At 47.9% G+C, this 21,771-nt stretch overlaps 1 protein-coding gene across 1 annotated transcript in view; it reads right to left on the bottom strand.

The window, feature by feature from the left end:
* ZFP64 (ZFP64 zinc finger protein) overlaps positions 1-21,771 on the bottom strand; it is a 233,456-nt gene that overhangs the window by 82,346 nt on the left and 129,339 nt on the right. Inside the window, exon 5 of the mRNA XM_069651148.1 lies at positions 12,748-12,999. Within this exon, the coding sequence (XP_069507249.1) occupies positions 12,748-12,999 (252 nt within the window). The remainder of the gene's footprint in view (positions 1-12,747; positions 13,000-21,771) is intronic.

The raw sequence follows: 21,771 nt of genomic DNA, 5'->3' as shown, positions 1-21,771 counted from the left end.
GCGCCGCCAGCATCGGCGGCGTTGACGCAGTCCTCGAAGCCGGAGCTCTGCGCGTGTCTCTCAACAACCTAGGCGCCGACGACCCCCTCGGAGGCGGAGCCTCGAGCGAAATCGTCGACGACTTCGGCGCCACAGGCATCGACGTATTCTTTGAAGATGGCACAGGATCCCACGGTCTCAAGCACGTCGAGGACTGGGACCTTGCACGGTCATGGCGAGAACGGCTACTCTTGTCCGAGCAGGACCTCTCCCGCGGGCCGTGCCGACCACTCAAGCCCGAAGGCGTACGAGCGGTGTCTCTCGACCGGTGCCGACCTACCCCACTAGGAGGCGCAGACGGACCGGTGCCCTGCGATTCCAGAATCGCTAGCATCTGCTTCCCGAATGAAGCCCATTCCTCCGGTGTCGCTTGCATGGAGGGATAAGTGACCCGTCGACGGGCGGAGTCCTCGGAAGAGGACGGGGAAGGCGACCTATGCCGGCGCTTCCTGGAATGCCTCGAAGAGGCGAAGGAGTGGTGAGACCGACTCCTGGAAGGAGACCCACCGGACTTCTGACGACGGATGACTCGAGGGGCGGAGAGTCGCCCCTCGAGTCATCCGTCGAAAGCCCTGCAGACCTCGACTTCCGGGGCTTAGACACCCGGCCTACTGACAGCTTCTTTGCCGTGAGCGACTGGTAGTCGACACAGTCGTCCGTATCGTGGGCCTCCCCGAGGCACCAGAGGCAGGCGTCGTGCGAGTCCGTGACCGACATCTTGGACCCACAGTCCCCGCAGTTCTTGAAGCCCGGACGCGGGGTTGAAGATGAGAAAGACATCGCCACGAACAGGTCTTCACAACAAACCGAACAGGTTCAATGAACCGAGAATTGAAAACAGCAAACTCCAACTAGTCGAGGCGTAGCGAGATTCACGAATCGAACACGTCGCGGAAAAAACGGAACTGAGGCTATGGGCGTCGTGCGTCCTACTTATCACATCGGGTGACGTTGGAGGAGCTCCTCGGGGACGGCACATCGACGCAGGATGCAGACGCCAAAGATTTTCCGAAGCAGCACAGTTGTGGACATTACCTGTCATAGATATGACCCAATCCCCTCGAAAAGATTTTAACACCCAGAATACTGCCATCAACTCTAGAATGCTGATGTGCTGGGAATTTCCGGTGTGCGACCAAAGACCAATGGCGCGCCGAATGCAGGTGTGGGCTCCTCAACCCACCAAGGGAGTTATCAGTTGTGACTGTTACCTAATGATCTGGTGCAATAAAAGGTTACCCTTGCATGAGATAGGTGCTCACTGACCACCAGCAAACTGTCATGTAAAGGACGAATGAGGAACACATTGTCACCACAATGGTCAGTGACTGGCTGCCAGCGGGCATCTGTGAATTCAAACGGTTTGCATACGAAGCGGGCAGTGTTGTATGAGGTTAATGCAGGAGAACATCATCGCTTGATGATACTTCAGAGTGCAAACCTATCTGGCTGGTTACTGTGACAGCAGTGGGCCTTCGTGAGAATGATCTTGACCCTGTCGTACAGGGTAGCTGTGTAAGAGACCGTGCCTTGTGTGCTGGTGGGCTGGAGAGAGAGACGAAGCTCTGACCAGCCAATCATCGAGGTATGGGCATACGTGGACAGCGTATCGTTGGAGGTGAGCCGCCGCTGGGCCTAGGTATTTTGTGAATATCCTTGATGCAGATTTGAGGCCAAAGGGTAGGGGCCTTAAACTGATCATAAAGTTCTGTCACCGTAAATCTCATAGTTCCAGGTCCCGATGCATCATCGCCACACAGTTTCAAAGTGCAGTGAAGACAAAAAATCTCCTTGCTTTAATTAAATGACCATGGGTTGAAATGTGACCATCTGAAGGGTTGGGATCAGATGAACCTGTTTAGGAGATGGAGGTCTAGAATTGGTCTCCAAACGTCTGAATTTTATTTCACCAGAAAGTAACGTGAATAAACGCCTAATCAGCACTGGTTGCACAGTAAGCCTTCTACTGCTCCCGCAATGTTGGCAGATGTTCGTAGGAACTCCAGAGTATGCTTGTGACGTAGCAAGGAGATTGGTAATGTGTAGCCAACGATGGATGAAATGGAAAAGGCATCCTCCCAGGGGTGTGGAAGTGGAAGGGCAGGTCCATATTGTTGCTAGGCCTGTTTAATATGCAGGCCTCTCGCCAGCAAGGATCCACAGAGTCATTGACTGCCTCTGTAGGACTGAGATTTACCTCTGAAGTGGTCTCCTAAAGTATAAGAGGTGTTTCGAGAAGATTGGGACGAATAGGCTGGACGTTGGTCCCAGGGGATGCTGGGGAACTGGGCTTTAGTGGATCGAAAGGACTGCCAACGTTGCTGCACGGTACCCAAGGATTGAATATCGCTATCTGTCTTGATGGCTTGGAGGGTATCACCCACCTTCTTTCCAAAGGAGGTCCTCAAAGGGCATGTCTACAACCATTGCTTGCACATCCGGGAGGGAGGGGAGCGGGGAGTGGGGGAGAATTTGCAGCTTTGAGCCATCCCTGGCGGTGCAACACTAAGCCATTCGCTACATGGCAAAAAAAGGTTTCAGTGATGTCAACCACCACCGAGATGGCATGATCGAAAGCGGCCTCATCCTCATGAAACATTTTGAAGGCGTTCTTGTCCTTGGGCAAGAAATCCACACTAGGACCCCATCTTATACCATCTTATACCACAGTTCCAGATCGTATCATGATAGGAGAGTGAGGGAATTAGTGACCTTACTGGTGGTAGCTGTCGTAGACACTGTGTTTACCAAAAACATCACATTACCTCCCTTCCTTGTCCGCAGGTACAGCAAATTTAGAAGAGAGGGTGGTCGATCTCTGCCGGGCAGCAGCGGATAGTACAGCCTCAGGACTGGGATGAGCATGCAGACACTTGGGGGTAGCCTCATGTGCCCTATATTTTTTGTAAAACCTGTCTTTTTTGGGAGGACCAGTCGATTAATTTTTTCGGGTGAGGAGGCCATCCTCCTTGACGTCTTCCAGAACAGGAATGGACACTACAGTCTTCGGAACCTTGACCCTGCGGGAACCCTCCTTCCTCTGTTTGGAAAATAGTAGGCCAAACATCTTAGCCTGTGGTAACACCCAACATAGGCCCATTCGATCTAATGTACCAATGCCAAGGAAAAGAATCATTAAACCTGGGACTGCAGCGGGCCAGGCGAAAAACGTATTAGATGAGGTGGACTGATGCTGACAGACCCCCGTTACGAAGTCCGAGTCTGCTCTGAGACCCTGTAGGATGATCTCATGGAACATCACAAGTTTAAAAAAAACTTGAGGATCCGGAATGATGAAAATTCATTTGGGGGTATAACAGTATGCATCGAGGAAACCTGGGCCCTGGAATAGGTTGATCTCCAAGGTTATAAAACCTTTCAGACACCAGCGGCTAAGGGCCTGAAATGTAGACCCTACTGGGGCATGGCCACATGTATTAATGCAGCCCTTGATTGGCAGATAAAAATGAACAAATCTGGTTTCACAGATATCCAATACTTGGAACTGAATCTACCCAACAACACTATTGTTTAATATATACAATTGGCCCAATAGGAACCAAGGCCCTAATGCAGTTGAATTCCGATTGTAAGGCAATCACAGAAAGGGATTAAATGGGCCACCCTAAACTGACCCTCATTGAAAATAAATATTTACCATTCATTGTTGCCCGATCTCCAACGGCTTCTGATACGGCCCAAATGAAATAGGTTCCAACATCACTGAGCAGTTGGGGAAACGGTTTCCTTAATTTATATGGCCCAGGGAAAATACATCTACTCCTGGGTGCCTTCCACTGAAACAGGGACAAATGCTTAAAGTCACTGATTGCAACACCAAGTCACAGCGAGTGGGGGGGGGGAAGCTCGTGGGCCAGATTACATTCCAATACAAGGCATAAAATAAGCTGTGTTGCATAGCAATTTGCTATTCAATTCTGTAGTTTTGCTAATCAAATTGACACATGTGTAGCAAGGCTAGCTATTTAAGTTACCCTGTTCAATGAAAGCACAGCTCGCCCTGCAATCCTCTCTTCCCCCGGGTCCCCCCGGGTCCCCCTTCAGCCTCTTCTCTGTTCACTGAAAGTGCAATGGGGCTAATGGAGAGAGAGAGTGCAGCAGCAATCATCTCACCCACTCTTAAGTAGCAAAGGCCTGTGTGAGCGTGCTAGGCAAGAATTTCTTTTTTAAATAATTGCAAACAAGAAGTAATTGGGAAGAAACTTTTACTAAGCAAACTATATCATGTCCGGCAAAGACCTGTATGTGTTATCTTTACATATATATTTTTAAAGACAGTCATGCAATTCCATTCCTAAAAAACGTAAGTTGTTACATAATGCATAATTACAGTATTGATACTGTAAAACACTGTAAAGTTAGTGTATCTAAATCTCAGTGTCAAGCTATTTTCATTTTGTTGGAGAAGATGCATCATATTAATGAGTGAATGCTTTTGATCACATCTGCTTTTGATGGCAAACCTAACCTAGTTCTGTAACTTGCTGGTTGCATGAATATGTGCAAGTGGTGCTCACCAGCTGATCCACACTGCTTGACATTCTATCTATCACCCTGTTGGTTTATAACAGCTACCCGGAAAGCGAGATGGCTGCCAACTATAATGTTCCCCCCCTACTTTGCCAAGTTCTCACCTTGCTATGCCACACACTCTGATTAGTATCTTACTTTCTTTCCTCTTACATATTGAATATGTAAAGCGAAGTAGATGTTTATGCAAAGTAGTGAACAATAGTTCCATCCAGTTTGTCCACCGACCGATCTGTACTACAAACACTGTAGTTAGCTTCCCAAGCTCGCTTTGTTCTATAGTTATGATTACATTTTATACTAACTCCTTCAGGAGAGAGCTGGCCAAAACTGTTTTCAGAGCCTTTTCTTCATATCTTTTTATTTGTGTCCATTTATGGAGCTAACCTTTTACATTTTACAGACACTCATTCAGGGATTTTTGCCCACTCTAATAATCAAATACATTTTTGATGGGCGAGTACCATTCGCAGGGGATGTTTGAAACTTTTTGACATTTATTTTGTTTGCAATAAATATCAAATAAACGTTTCACGGTGTATGGCTGGCCTCTGTGTGACCGCATTATGCAAAACATAGTTGGTGTGTGGTGACATGTACCATTTTACAGAAAGCGCATTTAAATTTGTCATCAGTTGCCATGGGTCGAGTGCATGTCTCTTAGGTCAAGTAGGTAAACTAAGTTACTCGACCTGCAGGTCGAGCAGCATTTTAAAGAATTTGCAAGGACCGACTCCTCTCACTAATGTCTTCAACAGTTTACAAGACTGCTGTACTATTGCTCATATTAGTTCTTGGGTACAAATAACTTCTGGAAACACTAAAAATATTAGTACAACATTGCTAATCAAATAGCGTTGTTTAATAATCAAGAAAACTTTAATTAGCAAACACTGCTAATACATTTTTGAAAACTAATTTATGCATTGCGATAGATCTCTATAAAGACAAACTGATTGCCTGGTCTCTGTGTTCTAGAGGTATTTCACCAGTGTCCTCAGATCCAACAAAGTGCCTACCTTGTGGCAAAATGCTACAATTGTTCCCATCTACAAGAAAGGTGGGAGGGATGATCCGGGAAATTACAGGCTCATATCCTTATTAAATAGTGAAAGGAACATTTTTGCTAGGGCAATTTATGAACACGTCCAGGCACGGACAGTGGAAGTGGGCATAATTGATCACATACAGGCACGCTTCCAGTACAAGGTAAGTATTGTGGACCAGGGATTTCGTTAATGTTTGATTGTTCAGAAGTACACAGTTCTGAGGAACAAACTCTTAATGGTATTTGTCGACCTGCAAACTGCTTTTGACGGGGTCCCACACAACTTATTACAAATCATTGAACATCTTTATTTTGAAAATAAAGCTTCTGTGCGTTGGGGGCTAGAGGGTGAACTCACTGATCCCTTTGCTGTGACCAGAGGGGTGAGGCAGGGTTGCAGCCTCGCCCCCCTGTTTTCAATTAAAATAGACTAAGCCATCAGTGAATTGAGGACACCATTTTTGGATCCGCCAAAGCTCGGGCCAAAATCAATCCTGGTACTGCTTTTTGCTGTCACTGTGCATTTGGCGACATGCAAAATAAAAAGGAGTAGCGACAACTACCTGTGCATTTTTGGACAAATGCTATGAAGGCCAATTTGAGGTCAATATGGGGAAAACAAAAACTTGGTCTTCCAACTTAAATTTAGGGAACACAAAAGGTTTATACTGAAGGTCATCGGCCTACCCCTGGAACAAATTTCCCATTATGTTTACAACATGTACACAGCACAGACAAAGTCAGCTGTTCTTTATGGGGCAGAAATATGGATGGATCTGCATGTCCTAGCTTCCCCTTTTATTCAGAGCAGAGCTTGAGGCCCATCAATGGAGTTGTCGGCCTCTGCCCACTATTGTAATGGCTGAGAGTATGGACAGTGCAAGAGCTTGCGATTTATCTTTATGCAGTAGAGCATGTCCGATGCTTGGAGGGTAGTAAATCACTCCCATGGTTCGCGCATGTTAAAAATCGACTAATTAGTCTATGGGATAACCCCTCCAGGATCACACAAGGAAGCATGGAAGTAGTCAAGACACTGGCCCGCAAGCTAGCAGACGTTAAACTTATTGACACTTGCAGTACCTTACACACGGGCACATTTTATTTAACTGGCAAGGACTCCTTAAGATTCGAAAAATACCTGGGCGTTGCATGTCCCCCTCTGGTGCGCCGTCTGTATTTGAAAATGAGTCTAAATATATTGAACACAGCGAGTAGTACGTGCATATGATCTGCGGACGAAATGACATGCCCATTATGTGGTTTTACAAAAGAAACATCAAGCCACTTCCTGTTCTTTTGTGAGGGGTATCAGATCATCCAATCTAGGCATTTGAAACCAATCTGTATTGCCCATAATGTGCGCCATGTTAATCAAGCCCTAGCACTGATAAGGCAGACAAATGATTATGACATTTTATATTGTGTAAAAGCAAAGGATGGGTGTCCCCTACAACGCGGACAACAGGGGAAACTTGAGGAACAGAAAACACAGGAAAGGTGCGTCACGCAGGGAAACCACTAATATAGTAATCTAATAACAGGGAACAGATTTACAATGAATTGCTGAGAAGAAAGCAGAATCATAGCCTAGAACAAAACATATAATCAATTTTATTAACATCAATCAATTCTAGCCATATTTCAGATCAGGCTTTCACAGAGGTTTTAGAAATAAAGTTTTTTAATGGAATGCCATGTATTTATTCACAGTATGGATATAATATACAGTCAAATAGCAAATAATAGTTTATTGTGCAGCTAGCTGCATTCACCAAGCCTGGCTCAAAAGATCGAGACTAATGAAGGTTTAAATAATGACTGATACCTCCCTTATACTTGTACAAATCTTAATCCGGCCCTTATCAAGTTATACTACAGTGTTTGTATAAATTAGCATGCGCAGAACTTTCAAGACACAATCACAGACTCAGGGCTGGGGACAAGTTTAATGTTGTGAGGAAAGTCCTTTTGCTACCATAACATCTGTAAAACATGCATTGTGTGTTCCGTACCTCCCCTACAATGTGGAGCTTGTACAGTTTCGCAAGTTTACATTTTTGCACAATTTGCAATAGTACCATATAGTATTGTAGTTATTCTATCATGCAGAGTTTGCACAGACTTGATAGTTTACATCCTCACACATTTTGCACATTCAGTATTGCTAGATTGGATCAGCCTTGGGTCACATTTCTTTTGTACTTCTAGATGTTGCTGTCTCTTGTTTTTTCTGTTGCAATGGGTATTTGAATGTTGTACTATGTTTTTTCTTAAACATTTTTTATTTATTCATTTATAATCACAATTCCAGTTATATTACCAGCAGTATCGTTTTGTATAATTGCTTCATGGATTTATGCATTGAAACCATCTGGTATCATATCCTGTAGCTTCAGTGATCCTGAGGTTTTGGTTGAGTATTCTTACTCCGGTTATGGATTCTCGTATTCCTTTCAACACAGGGACATTTCCTTGACGTCCATTTTCCCTTGCTCAGCACACATGTACACTCTTAAGTAGCATTGGTTTGTGATATAGATCTTTCCTATCCTTTACATATTCATGAAAGGGCAGCCAAACTGTTAAAAACTTCTGATACGTTCCCGCTTTCAAGGCACATACTTTCTCCATGGCCAGCACTCCCCAGATCTTAACCGACCACCAAGCCATTATAGGTCCTTCCACCGTTTTCCACCCCTGAGCTAGGGTCAATCGTGCTGTCATCAGCAGGTGTATAATGAGGGTGGCACTGCTACCACTTGCCACGTAAACCACTTCCACTTCCGCCCCCAGCAATATCCCTTTTGGTAAGATTGGCAATTGTGCCCTTGTGATCTCCTGTATATGCCCTAGGACCCCTTTCCAATAAGTCCCCTCTCTCCTATACCAAATTTCTGTTTACATTCTTCAAAAAGGAGGGGGGGTCCCACCCTGAAAGAATTCTCTTAAGTGAAGGGATTCCGTTCCCACCCAAGTATCCCAAAATGTCCTTTGCCAGTCTGGGGTAAAATCTGCATTATGGGCCATCGGGGTGTATGGGCCTAATCCACGTGATATTTTCTTCCAAGTGATTGATCCCATCCCGTCAATGACACCTTGGTAGCTTCTAGCAAGTGGTCTTCTGCCCCTCGGGCCCCTGCTCTCAAAGCGTGTAGAGCTCTCTGTAGAATAGATGTGATGGCCTGGTCAAACACACACCAACCTTTTGGTCTGTCTTGCCCTGCCCATTTCAGCATCGGTGCTATTTGCGTCAAGACATATCTCTCAACGTCTTGGACTCCAGTCCACCTAGAAGCGTTGGGCGCAGCAGGATTTTCCTTTGTATTCTGGATTTCTTTCTGTGCAATATAAAGGAAATTATTTCGCCCTGTAATGTCCCGATCATGCAGGATGGTATGTCTACTGGAAGCAAGCCCACTATATATAACAATTGGGGGAGCAGTGTAATTTTGACCGCTGCAATTTGTGCAAACCAAGAGAGTTCCTGGGCATCCCATCTATGCAAGTTATCCTTCAATTGCTTCCACACCTGGATTATATTTGCCCCGTCCGGCTTTTTGTATTCGCTTGTTAGTTTTATCCCCAGATATTCTATACTCTCATCTTCCCAGGTTAAGGGAGAAGTCTTGCCCAATTTCATTATCTCTCCTCGCTCCTCAGTTATATTTAGCGCCTTAGATTTAGTATAGGTTATGGTGAAGCCCGAGATTGTGGTAAATTCTTGAGGCCGCTCCATTACTCTAGGTACTGTATCTTTTGAAGTTTTCAGGAATAGCAATATCATCTGCATACAGCGCAATTTTATGTATCCTGTCTCTCAAGTCACCCTTAGGATCTCCTGGTTCTGTCTGACCACCACCGCTAAGGGTTCCACGGCCATATCAAATATTAGGGGAGATAGCGGACACCCCTGATGCATACCTCTCAGTATTTTAATCTGTGCCGAGAACCGCCCATTAACCAGGAAATTCATTGTGGGTATTTGGAAATTCGCTAAAACAATCCAAGTAAATTCAGGACCATTTGCAAATATTCCCAGTCTAAACTATCAAAAGCACATTGTGCGTCCAACGCTGCTATAGAGAACCGTTCCTGTCCTAGTCCCCAGGTCTATTATGTCTATGGCACGTCTTATATTATCCAGCATATGCCGCCCCGCTATAAAACCCGCTTGGTCCTCCTGTATCATCCCCGGTAGTACCTTCGTTAGTCTTGCTGCCACAACTTCGTGTAAATCTTGGCATCACTATTTAGCAGTGAAATGGCGCGGTAACTGGCGCAGTCTGTGGGATCCTTTCCTGGTTTGAGTATTAGCACTGTAGTGGATTTTCCCCATGTCCTCAGTGATCATGCCTCTCTCCCTTATATGGTTGAGGAGCCCTGTTAATGGAGCTAGTAGGTGAGACCTAAAAGTTTTGTAATAGCCATTTCCTAGCCCATGCATGCACGGTGTCTTGTTACTAGGCAAGGAAGTTATCGCTTCACTAACCTTTTGTACCATTATAGGAACTTTTAAAGTGTCCCTACCCTCTTAGGCTATTTGGGGTAATAATGGCAATGTTGACATATGAGCTGCTTGTAGCAGCGGGTTCAGGCCTTCTTGTTTCAACAATCCTTTGCTTTGTGGAATCTTTCCATTATATAAATTTTCTCCACTTCCGCAGCACATAGTTTCCCTTGTTCATTTTTAAGTTGGGCCATATAATTGCGGGAAGTTTGTTTTCTTAATTTGTCAGCTAAAAACAGCTAAGTACCCACTTGTCTGACATGATCCCCTCCCATGCGTGGATAACATGAATAATGCAACCTCCTACTGAAGAAGCATGGGAGGGGACCTGGAGCGGGTGGTCTTTGCTTTGGTGGGTTGGAGCTTCTGGTGGAGGAGGATCTCCCTCTACTTCTCGACCCTTTTTGCCCTCTTTGAAAGTTTTGCTGAGAGGATTGACCTTTGCGAGGAACCCCAATATCAAACTTGTCCGCCCTGATTGTAGTTGGAGGACCGCTAAGAGTTTTGTCCTTGAAGCGGTGTGCATTAAATGCGCCTCTCTGTACAAAGGGTTTATTTGTCAGCTGTCCCAGGATGCATCTTGCCACCTGCTTGCCCTCAGCTATTGTTTTTAAAAACTGTGATTTAAGGGGTTCTGGGACAGAGTTAATTTGTTTCGAGATCTCAACCCATTTGTGGCAATTATAGCTTGCCAAGAGCGTGGTGTTATTGGCTATTCTTACTTGGTAAGCAGCTGAGGAATCAACTTTCCTGCCCAGTGTATACATATTCCTGCTCTCCTTGTCAGGAGGGGCTTCAGCAGAGGCTAAGGGTGTGCCTGCTCTTTTTCTTGTGGTAGTCCCGACAAGAGAATCAGGCTTTAATTGACCCACTGATGTATAATGGGTGTGATGGGACTGGTCTGAACATCTTCTCAAAACAAGGGTTAACTGCCCTTGTAAGATTGGGGGTAAGTAATGAAGGCTGAATGCGCCTTTGGATTGACTGAAGGAGTTGTATGAACTGTGCGGCAGACCTTTTATCCCCAAGCAAGTAGACCTGAGCCTCTTGGGTATCGATCTTAAAATGTTCTGCCGCTTTTAAGAGGTGCTCATTATACTGGAGCTGACTGTCTACAGGGGAATCAGCTACGGGTTGGTCATGATGGTCCGGGGATTGTATGATATATTATCATAATCATCATCCCCTTGGTCCCATAGTTCTGCTATTGAACCAGGTAACTGCGAGCCTGAAGTGTCTGTGTAGTATAGGTCCTCAGGGGTGTTTACTGACGTACTAGGCTGGGAAGTGTCAGGTCTTTTGGCGTCGGGCTGCTTTTTAGCTGCTTTGCCTTGAGAGGGCCCATGGAGGTTAGACAGTTGATCAGGGTGTTCATCAAAATAAATTAAAGCTAGACATTCTCCTCATTACTCTATCAAATTGCTCAGGGTTCCATTGAGTGGAGCTTGTGAAAACTGTGGGAACAGGGTAGGGAAAGCTTCTGATGTGGAGGGTTGTTTGTGGTGCATTGCCCCCGAGAGGGTGTCACTAGGGGCAGAATGTCTTTATCCATTGAAACAGGTGTTTTTCAGGATAGGGCCGTCGAAGAGTGTTTCAACGTCTTGGATTTGAGGAGTGTGTCTGGGACATGTTTCTTAAAGAGTTCTCTTTCAATTATTAGAAACGGCCTATGGGTCAACAACACGGTCGACTGTCGGCCATGGGGGTGTGCATAGTGGGTGCTTGAGCTGCCGGGTGTCGTCTCCTGGGCAGAACCGCCGGCCTGCCTGTTGGAGTCAGGGGCTCACACGCAGAAATAGTCAAGTCCCGATGGACATATCCGTCACTTAGGACGCGGACATCGCTGGAAGCTCCCTCCACATCCATGATCCATGGCGGCCTCAGCTTGCATGGCGTCATGGGCCCAGCGCTTAGTCTTCCAGTCCTTGAGTGTTTTAGGGCGAAAAAAAAAGTTGAACTTGCATTGTTTTTCAGGATGATCCCTGGCAAGGCAGAGGTTACACACGCTGTTTGAGTCCTGCCAGGAAGGGCAGAATTTAAATGATGTATTCTGCATAGTCTAAAGAGATGGCAGCTCTGCGATGAAAAGGGAAGAATAGGGAAATAGGCATTCTCTAAAAGAAGAAAATATGACCTCCCCCCACTCTCCCTACTGTGAAGGGCCGAGGCCCGTCATGGCCTAGGTAGGCCGCAGTCAAATTTTGTTGAGAAGGTTGAATTAGTAGTTGTCGACCAGGAATCTGTCCTTGTAAGCCGTTGCTGAAGATTATGCGGTATATGGCTGTCGAAAAGGAAAAGAAAGTCTAAACTTAGGATAATTAATGGCGTTTGCCAGACGAAGATACTCCGCAACTTGCATCCGACTATGATGGAAAAAGCAATCTGAGGGACGTCGACAAGTGAAGGAACATGGGTACAGGGAACATAACACTAGGGATAGTATTACTGGCACGCGCTGTTGACCGATTTATTTTAAATGCAGATCTTGCCTTGAGAGCAAAAATAAAAAAAAAACACTTTGCAAACCTCCTTTACTGCAAGCGGCTCAACACGAGTTCCTTCAAACATCCAAAAGTACTTCCGAATGTGTGACACTTACCAGTATGTGATCGCAGGTGTACAGTAAGCTGGCTGGAGTTGCGGCTGGCATATGGACAGATCTGACATTTGAAAGGGCGCTCATTCGAGTGAATCCGATGGTGCTTGTTTAAACTGCTGCTGTCAGCTGCTGAATAATTACAGTTCAGACATTTATAAGGCTTTTCCCCAGTGTGGGATCTTATGTGCATCTTCAATTTATCTTTGCGGCTAAAACTTTTGCTGCAGGACTTGCACTTATGAGGTTTATCGCCTGAAACAAATGGATCACAGACATAATGAATCTTAAAGGGTAGTGTAGCCCAAAGGAAAGTATAACCACAGCCATTTTTAACTGTCTTGCTAAATAATTATTTTTTTAAAATGCAGTCCATTCAGAATATTTTTAATTGCCGACACTAGCGTCTAACCCCTGCAGATCACACTGTTTTATGCATCCACTATTAGTGTGAGGTGGAAAAAGGCATGACATCTAGCAAAGGTAATAAACACCCCACTTCCCATAACACAATTTGATAGTGAAGCCATTTTGTGATAAGCAGATAGTCTCTTCATAGCAACTTCAACTCTGGCATTTTCACATTGTAATCAAAGAGGCTACTCGGACTGAATCCACCCCAACACCGCCCCATTACAGATAAATGAATGAAGAGGCAAGACTAATCAAATGTCCCAAAAATCTCAGGACACTAGATCAGATCTCCATTGTTAGAGTTACACAGACTCCTTTTATGGGACCCCCCACTCTTTTCTCCCCTACTGCCCTCTTTTTTAAACAAGTTTTCTAATTTATCCTGCTGGTCTGAAGAACTTCTGCCGAAGTTTCCCTGCCACAACATCCCGTTTTCACTCCTGAAGAGTATATTGCCCTGGGTCACTGCGACAAATCCCATATTGCCACTACTTCCACGAGGGAGGCCACTTTCTAGGAGGCCAGGGAGGGGATGATGCTATCCGATAGCCCCCAATGCGGGTGGTACTCAGTGGGTGGTCTCATTGGGAGGGAGATCTTTCATGGGACCAGTGATGTTGGTCCTGGGAGAACGCAGTATTCACTTAACCCTTTTGTGCCCCCACTCTCATTCTCCACTCAGGCCCCTCTGGGCCCACATACCTCTATATGTTATAGTAAAAGAGATTGTCTAATTGACAATACTGGGATTAGGGAGACTTGTCCAAACTTAATACCAAAGATCACTGAGACAAAGAAGAGGGAAGAAGGTGGAAAAGGCACACCATGGAACCAATACAAGCGGTATAGTTGTCAAGAGATAGCCCCAAGCATAAAAAGGAAAGGAGGATGCAACGAGAGGTTGAGACAGCCCTGGAGGAGCCGGGTGCGAGACGCTCGTTCCGTGGAACAGAACCTGATTGTAAACTGAGGCACGCAGGGTTGCGACAGTAAGAAATCCCAGAAGGTGGACCTGGCCGGTGGCAGTGAGAAGGGAAGCCAGCACGGCAGAATCCAACCGAGAACAAAGGAGCAAGCAGCCGGAGCAGCGAGGAACAGTCCAGACCTCTGGAGCCATGAGGGAGAGACTGCTGCACGCGGCAGCAGCAGAGAAGCTCTGTTCCACCTCCCGAAAAGACCAGAGACCGCCCCATGACTTCCCAAAAGGTAGGGAAAGGGTCAGGCCGGTTGGAGGGCCATTGAGGGAGCTGAAAACAATAATAAGCCTAAAATATATCGCGAACAACCCAAGGGGATAACATTTTACAACTTGATACAAACTTTGTAAAGCACAAAACTATATCCCGGAAAGTCCAAGGCAATAGAAGAGGAATCGTGTAATTGAATATGAATGTAAACCAGACAACACATCCCAAAGGGCACAAGTGGCTAGCAGGGGAACCACATATTTTGATACGAACATTAAAAACAAAGCTATGAGGGATATTACTTGGCAGGAGAGTATACCTGGTCTGTCCAAGTGGACACTATGCAAAACAGGGACTTGGGTCCCACAGAAGCCGACTAGTAGGGTCTGGGACCCATATCAAAGCGGGGCAGCCCCGCCATTGTGCAACAGGGTCTGGGATCCAAATGGAACCAAGCAAAAACCAGCAATAAGGTATTTAAGGGTTGAAGGCCCCTCCCCCCTTCAAGGCCAAGACACACATAACCAGACAGCTAGAGCCCAGAAGTAGTCTGTGAGATCCTGAGAAGGCCTACAGGGATAAAATAGGGAAATAAGTGGAAGAGCAAATATTTGTGGAACTTGAAAGCTATGAAATCAAGTCAAGCAGGTTAGTGAAACTGACTTGATACACCATTGGAAAGTCTAAAGTCAGGTCTGGCAGGTTAGTGAACTAGGCCTGATAAAAGACTGATGTCCAATTTCAAGCAAACAAAGCAAGTAACAAGTTCCCTCCAGAAGGCCTGGGAACCGTGTATTGTTTTCAGACAATGTTTTGTTCAAGAGCGGTTTGTCCAGGAGAGGGGAGAACTGTGTACTGTTTTTTAGAAAGAGAGGCTCCCTCTAAGAGAGAGGGGAGAACTGTGTTTTTGTAAGCGGAAGCAAGAATCAAGGAAGAGGTTTTTCCCAGGAAAGTGAGAAACTGTATTTTCTTTGGGCTGAACATTGACCACAGTGAACAGTTAACTACATATTCTTTTCACAAAGAACTGTGAACTGGAGACATCCAGAATGAGAGGGGCTGCCTTCTGGATTGAGATATTCAGTGTTCTTTAGTCAGACTAAAAGTGTAAGGGATGGAAATAGATTTAGACACAGGACAGTGATACTTTACCATATGGACATCCTGACTGGGTCCTTCGTATTTGTTGAGGTAGGGCAACCCCTCATAGAAAACAATGTCGAGATAGGATTTCTTTTTCCTTCATTATTGTAAATTAAAGTCTATACAAACCATAATGCCACCTTTGTGTCAGACTCATACTTCTGCACCCTTGCAGTCACCCATAAGGCACTCAGGGGCACTTCATAAGCATCCCCAAGTTGATTAGATCACCCTACATTAGTTTTAGGGGGTAGGCTGGTGGCCGATAATATTTAGTTTTGCCTACACCACGGATTCAAGCCAATTTACTGCCTTAGTACCTTTATGGTAGCCATTGGGGTACTAATGGGTTTTTAACTCTCAGCCATATTGTTTTAGGGGCTTCCTCTGTTTAAGGAAACCACAAGTCAGGCCTAAAATGGCTGTTCACTTTGTGAGTCCAGCAGGGCAGCCTCCATAGTGGTTTGAACTGGTTTAGACTAGGTTCTGGCACTGGACAGGCCACTACACTTCCTGTGGGGGTGTACCTGAGTGTTTGGAACAAACCTGTTTGGTTGGCAGCCAAAACGTCTCTTAAATCCTTAATGGGATTGGTGGGATGGCAGAAGGTACATGTACAGAAACCGTTGTTCCTGCACAAAGTGATGCCAGATACTTGATGTGAGCAGGTCTGCTTACCTGTGGTTTTATTTTTCCACCGAAAACATTTTGAGACACAGTCTGGCCATGCTGGAAGATTTGCATGCTCTACTTCTGGGCATCCTTCTTGGGTCTTAATCACCCTCCTGCTAGTCCTTTTTGTCTGCTTGGGGTATGCCTTCCATGATGGGTCAGCTGTATGGGCTGTTCAGCCTTTTACCACGGTTTACTGCCAGGGTTTTCCGTCTTTGTTTTGAAAGCTGCTGCCACCTGGAATGGTATTGGGACTCAAACACTGCATCAAATCTGCTTCTCTAGGCCATCTTGGGCGTCACCACCATGGTCCTGTGTAGGAGCCATTTTTGCTTGTGTACCATTCACGCTCGTCTCCTGAGCAACCAGCGTCTGCCCTGTGCAGGTACCCTCTTTCCTCCTGGAGCCATCTCCGTCACTGATCCCACTTCTTGGTAGTGGGGACCACTATGAAGGACGATTTTTCTTTTAGGTAGTCGGGTAAGTCGTTGGTTCAGGATTCAAGTCCATGAGTGAATGGATCCTTCATTTCGTCCTGTAAGAAGTGTGTACTTAGAGTTGTTCTGCTTTCCAGGAACAGTGTTTTTAGGAGGAATCGCACCAAAAGATCGAGAAAAAAAGACTGAGTAGATGGTTTGCCAGCATTCAGTATAACTAGAAAAGACAGATCCCGAAAATATCGAATTAGGTGAGCGGAGGTTGCAAGGGTGTCCCCCCGCCCTTCTAGTTCGGTATTTTCAGGTTCAGGGGTTGAAGGGGTGTCCCCCAGTCACAGGGTGGAAAATCAGGGGACAAATCGCTAAAAAGCTCGAATTGCAAAATGTAGCAAAGTGGGCCTCAACATTTTTCTATTCAAGCTTTTCATAATCCGATATGACCACATACATTGTTTTTAGGATCCAACACTGCAAGTACTTACCTCGGAGCCCTGGGTTGGTGGGTTATTCAAGATACTTCACCACAGAGGTCCAAGTTGTCAGGTTCAGTAGGCCCCCTCAACAACATTTCACTTTTGGTTAACATTGGGCGCCGACGCAGGCTCTACTTTTCTGCTCCTGGGCAGGTGGTTCTTAAACCCTCTACTGGATTTCTTCTTCTGGTTCTCCACTGGGGTGCCCTGAAGTCCATTTCATTCTTCTGGGTACAGTGAGAAGGAACTGGAACTTACTTGGCTGCCTCATAACTTCATGTCAGCCTCCAGACTTTGTCCTGTTTCCCCAAGTGGCACATTCTTCAACTTTAAAACACCTACAGGGGGGGCGCTGTTGCGCTCAGTGAAGATGGCCGCCTGATCTTCGGCTCCGATCTGTGAGGCACCGTTTTGATTGAATTCTCCTGTTTGCCCCTACGCCACGACCATCCGACACACCAGGAGGGCTGCTGAGGAGTCCGGGCATTTGCAGTCCAAGCGCTGCCCACAGTGCCGCTCCTGCTGCGGAGCTACATCCCGCCGCAAGCTGGGCGGGAGCGGGTGCTTCCCTGGCCCCGCGCTTGGATCCGTAGGATCGCGTCGGAGTCCCGCGGCTTGTGGCCTACAGTGGGGGAGAGGCGCTTCACTCGCTTGCACGCTCGCCCTCCCCCGCTTGATACGAGAGCGGCTGCCGAATCCTTCGAATCCTGCCGATGCCTGCTCCGGACTCCAGAGCGCTCCGCTCCGCTGCCCCCACCCCTGGCGGCGTGCTGCACACCACCGAGCTTCCGCCGCTGGCTGTGCGGGAACGGGTGCTTCCCCGGCCCCGCTCTTGACTCCGAGGGACCGCGCCGGCGACCGGCGGCTTGAGGCCTACTGTGGGGGAGGGGCACTCTACTCGCCCTGTGCGATCGCCCTCCCCCGCCTGATACGAGTGCCGCTGGCCTCATCCTCTGCATCCAGGTAGCCCCTACACCGGACTCCAGAGCGCTTCGCTCCGCTGCCCCTTCCTGGGCGGCGTGCTGCACACCATTGAGCCTCCATTGCTCCGGCTCCGGGCGGTGAGTTGCCCCTTGCCCCGGACCCCAGCCCTACACCTCTTATATCCCTGGGGCTGCAGGATTCTCCCGGGCCCTCTGGCGCGCGGCGAGGGCGCCCCGCCACCTGAACTGGACCCTTGCCCTCTCAACTAATTGCGTGCCGGCCCGGGGCTCCCCCCCCCCCTCGGGTCCTCCTCACGCCAACTTCACTGCACCATAAACGTTTCTCCCCGGATCCCTGGCCTGCGGTTGGAGGTCTCGCCGGCCTGTTAATTTGACTCAGGGACACTCTAGGGAGCCTACCCTTGCCAAGCCCCTTTCGGCTGCTTCTCCTCCCGTACCTGAGTGCACTGTGGCCAACAACCACCAACGTTCCACTTGCCACTGCTCCTGGGCCCCAGTTGTCCTTGATGCCCTCCTTCCACCGACCGCTTTACTGCCTTTTACACTTACGCAGATATTCCTCTCCACTGGTTTCTCCTTCAACCACCAACTCCCCCTGAAGCCTTCTGGATGTGGTAGCCGGCACGTCTACCTACACGGAGACATCCTCAACTGTTTCCCACCGAACCTCCCGACTGGTGGACCTGACTCCAAGGTTGCTCTGGGGTCCCTCCACTTGCCTTTAGCGATCTGCACCGTGTACCACCCGTCTCACTGCCTCATATTGTGGTGGTCTCCTACACCATATTAACACCTACGACCCCGGCTACTACTGCCGCTACTACTGGTCACTACCACTCGAGCCCTGACCACCCCCACAGACCTCCCGCTGAATTGCTCGGGTCCGCTCGACGTCCACCGGCTCCCTCTTGGTCTGGCGGGGCCCCCCATCGGAGACGCCATACCCCTTCCCTCCTGGTGCTCTGCTCGAGCCCCCCGCTCATACGCCTCCGTGTCGATCCTGGTGTCTCCCCTTGTGGCCCTACCCTCTCTCTTCTGTACTTACGTTTTCCCCCCCACCGGCAACATGTCGACACGAACCGGCAAGAAACAATCCTCGATCAATATCTTCATGAAACCCTCGGGGGCCCCCGGAGCTGAGCCGTCATCACTGGAACCTTCCCCCTCACCGGTGCTGGGACCATCCGACTCCCAGAAAATGATGGAGTTTATCCGAGAGGGGTTCACCACAATCCATAGCAAACTTGATGACATGAACGGCACGATCTCCTCCATTAAAGCACATATGGAGAGGACTGATGGTCGTGTTGCCGAGATCGAGACACGAGTGAGCACCGCCGAGGACGGTCTGGGTTCCCTCCGTGCGGAGGTCTCCACGCTATCCGCCCGCGTTACGGAGGTAGAGAAGAAGAATGAGGACCTTGAATCCCGCTTGAGGCGCAACAACCTCCGCATAATCGGGGTGCCAGAGGATGGTATACATGTACCCATGGAAGATTACGTGGAGGGCATGCTACTCCAACTCCTTGACTCCCCCAAACTCTCCCCGCAGTTCGCGATCGAGAGGGCCCACCGCTCACTCACGGCGAAACCCAAACCCGGAGCACCCCCACGCCCGATCATAGCCAGGGTCTTGAACTTTCGCGACCGCGATGCACTCCTTAGGGCGGCAAGGGCCAAGGGGGACCTTCTCCTAGGTGCAGCCAGGATCCACCTATATCCAGATTTCTCTGTGTCAGTTCAACGTGAGCGAAAAACCTTCCTGGCAGTGAAGAAGAGACTACGCGACCTCCAGGTTAAATATGCCATGTTATACCCCGCTAAACTGCGTATCGAGCATACAAACCGGGTTTACTTCTTCACGCTGCCTGAGGAGGCATCCAGGTTCATTGATTAACACTTTCCCGGCTGAAATGTTCTTGTAACAGTCACTGACACTGGCTCGCCACAGGTCGCTCTAATTGTTGAATGGACGCCACCTAACCCTGCCTTAGTTCTTGTCTGGACTTTCGTCACCCCATTATTACCTGATAAGTTTCCTGTGTAATGCCTCATTCGCGCTTTTGACAAAAATGTTGTTATCATTGCTGTTTTCTCTCACTTGACTGTTGCCCCCAGATTCACTGACCTATCATAATATGGCCGGGTTGCTGGACAATCTCTTGCTCGGCCCACCCCCCTCCTCGATGGGCTCCGAATGCCCGTCAAATGCTTTTCTTCCCCTTGTTCACCTCTCTTTAGGAATCTCTCTCAGTTCCTGTAGATGAGCTAATACGCTTCTCGGTCCAGTGGATCGGATGTATATGCATTTTCACTCCTGTCCTCTTGGTTCACCACCTGCTGTCCATGCCCCCCCCGTCACCCATGGGCCCTCTCCTGGGCGGGAACGGGTAATTTTAGTGGGCATTATGTTTATCCTAAAATTGCCTTATGGTTCGGAGCATCGCCGCCAGGCCGGTACACAGGCCCCCCAGGCGTTGATGCCATCGTATTTGTTCTGGTTGTTTGGGTGTGGGTTGTTCATCCCTTCGTTTGGGGGAGGGATGTAGGAGGGGGAGGGGGATCGGAGTTATATGTTAAAAACAGCTTGGTATTCGCAGAAAGAGTCCGAAGCATCATGGCCCCGTCGGTGTTTTAGTCTGGTCCACATTGGGCACCGTCCATGGGGAGCACATTTCCACCCACCCGTATTTCTCTATGACTATCCCTGGAGGGTCGAGTGAGGAAACCCTGACATTTATGAGCTGGAATGTACGGGGATTGGGTAATCATAAGAAAATGAGGCTACTACAACTTCAAGCCAAGCGACATGGGACTAAAATCCTCTTCCTTCAGGAGACACATGCATGCACAGAATACTGCGAAAAATTTGCTAAATCATGGGGTCCCCAAAGGTACTTTACCACCTATTCTACCCAGAGCCGCTGGGTTATGACCCTTATTCACAGAAGCCTCAGATACAGCCCCATTGCTACGGTTATCGACCCCCTGGGCAGATATGTGCTACTCCATGGTACCTTACAGAATAAGGAAGTGGTCCTGTTAAATATATACGGTCCCAACATTGATGATCCCGGATTCTACTCTGATCTTATAACTCTCTTAGATGGCTTCCCTCTGATACCGATTCTCTGGGGAGGTGATTTCAACACGATATTCGACGTGGATCTGGACAGATCTGGTTCCAGACCCCGTCAGCTCTCCAGAGCGGCTTACACTACACTCTCCTCTCTTCCCCGCTTGGCCCTATTTGACGCATGGAGGCTTCTCTACCCTGATTCCCGCTCTTATTCCTTCTACTCCACGGTTCACGATTCCTTTTCTCGGATTGACAGATGGCTGGTGTCCGATGGGCTAATAAGGAGTGTATCTGGTATGGCAATCCTCCCCAGGACCCTATCTGATCACTCCCCTGTGACTGTTACTCTATGCTGGGGCCCGGATCGGGATCGATCCAGATACTGGAAAATGAAGCCACATTCCCTCCTAGATCCGGTCTTTAGCTCTGAGATGGAGTCGGCGATCACGGAGTTCTTCGAGATCAATACCAACTCCGTGTCCTCACAAGCCACCCTCTGGGAATCCTTTAAGGTCTACATCAGAGGCATTGCCCTCTCCAAGGAAAATGGTATCCTCAAAACTATTCATAGGGAAATCGCCGAGAGCGAGGCCACGTTATCTTCACTGGAGGCTCAGTATTCCCTAGATCCAACCCCTGTGACCCTCGCGTTAATTGGCACTGAACTGGACACCTTCC

Source organism: Ambystoma mexicanum, chromosome 3p, assembly GCF_040938575.1.
Source record: "Ambystoma mexicanum isolate Mex_15411 chromosome 3p, UKY_AmexF1_1, whole genome shotgun sequence".
NCBI lineage: Eukaryota > Metazoa > Chordata > Amphibia > Caudata > Ambystomatidae > Ambystoma > Ambystoma mexicanum.
Note: the sequence above shows the minus strand (reverse complement) of the source record. Positions and strands in the feature narration are given on the sequence as shown.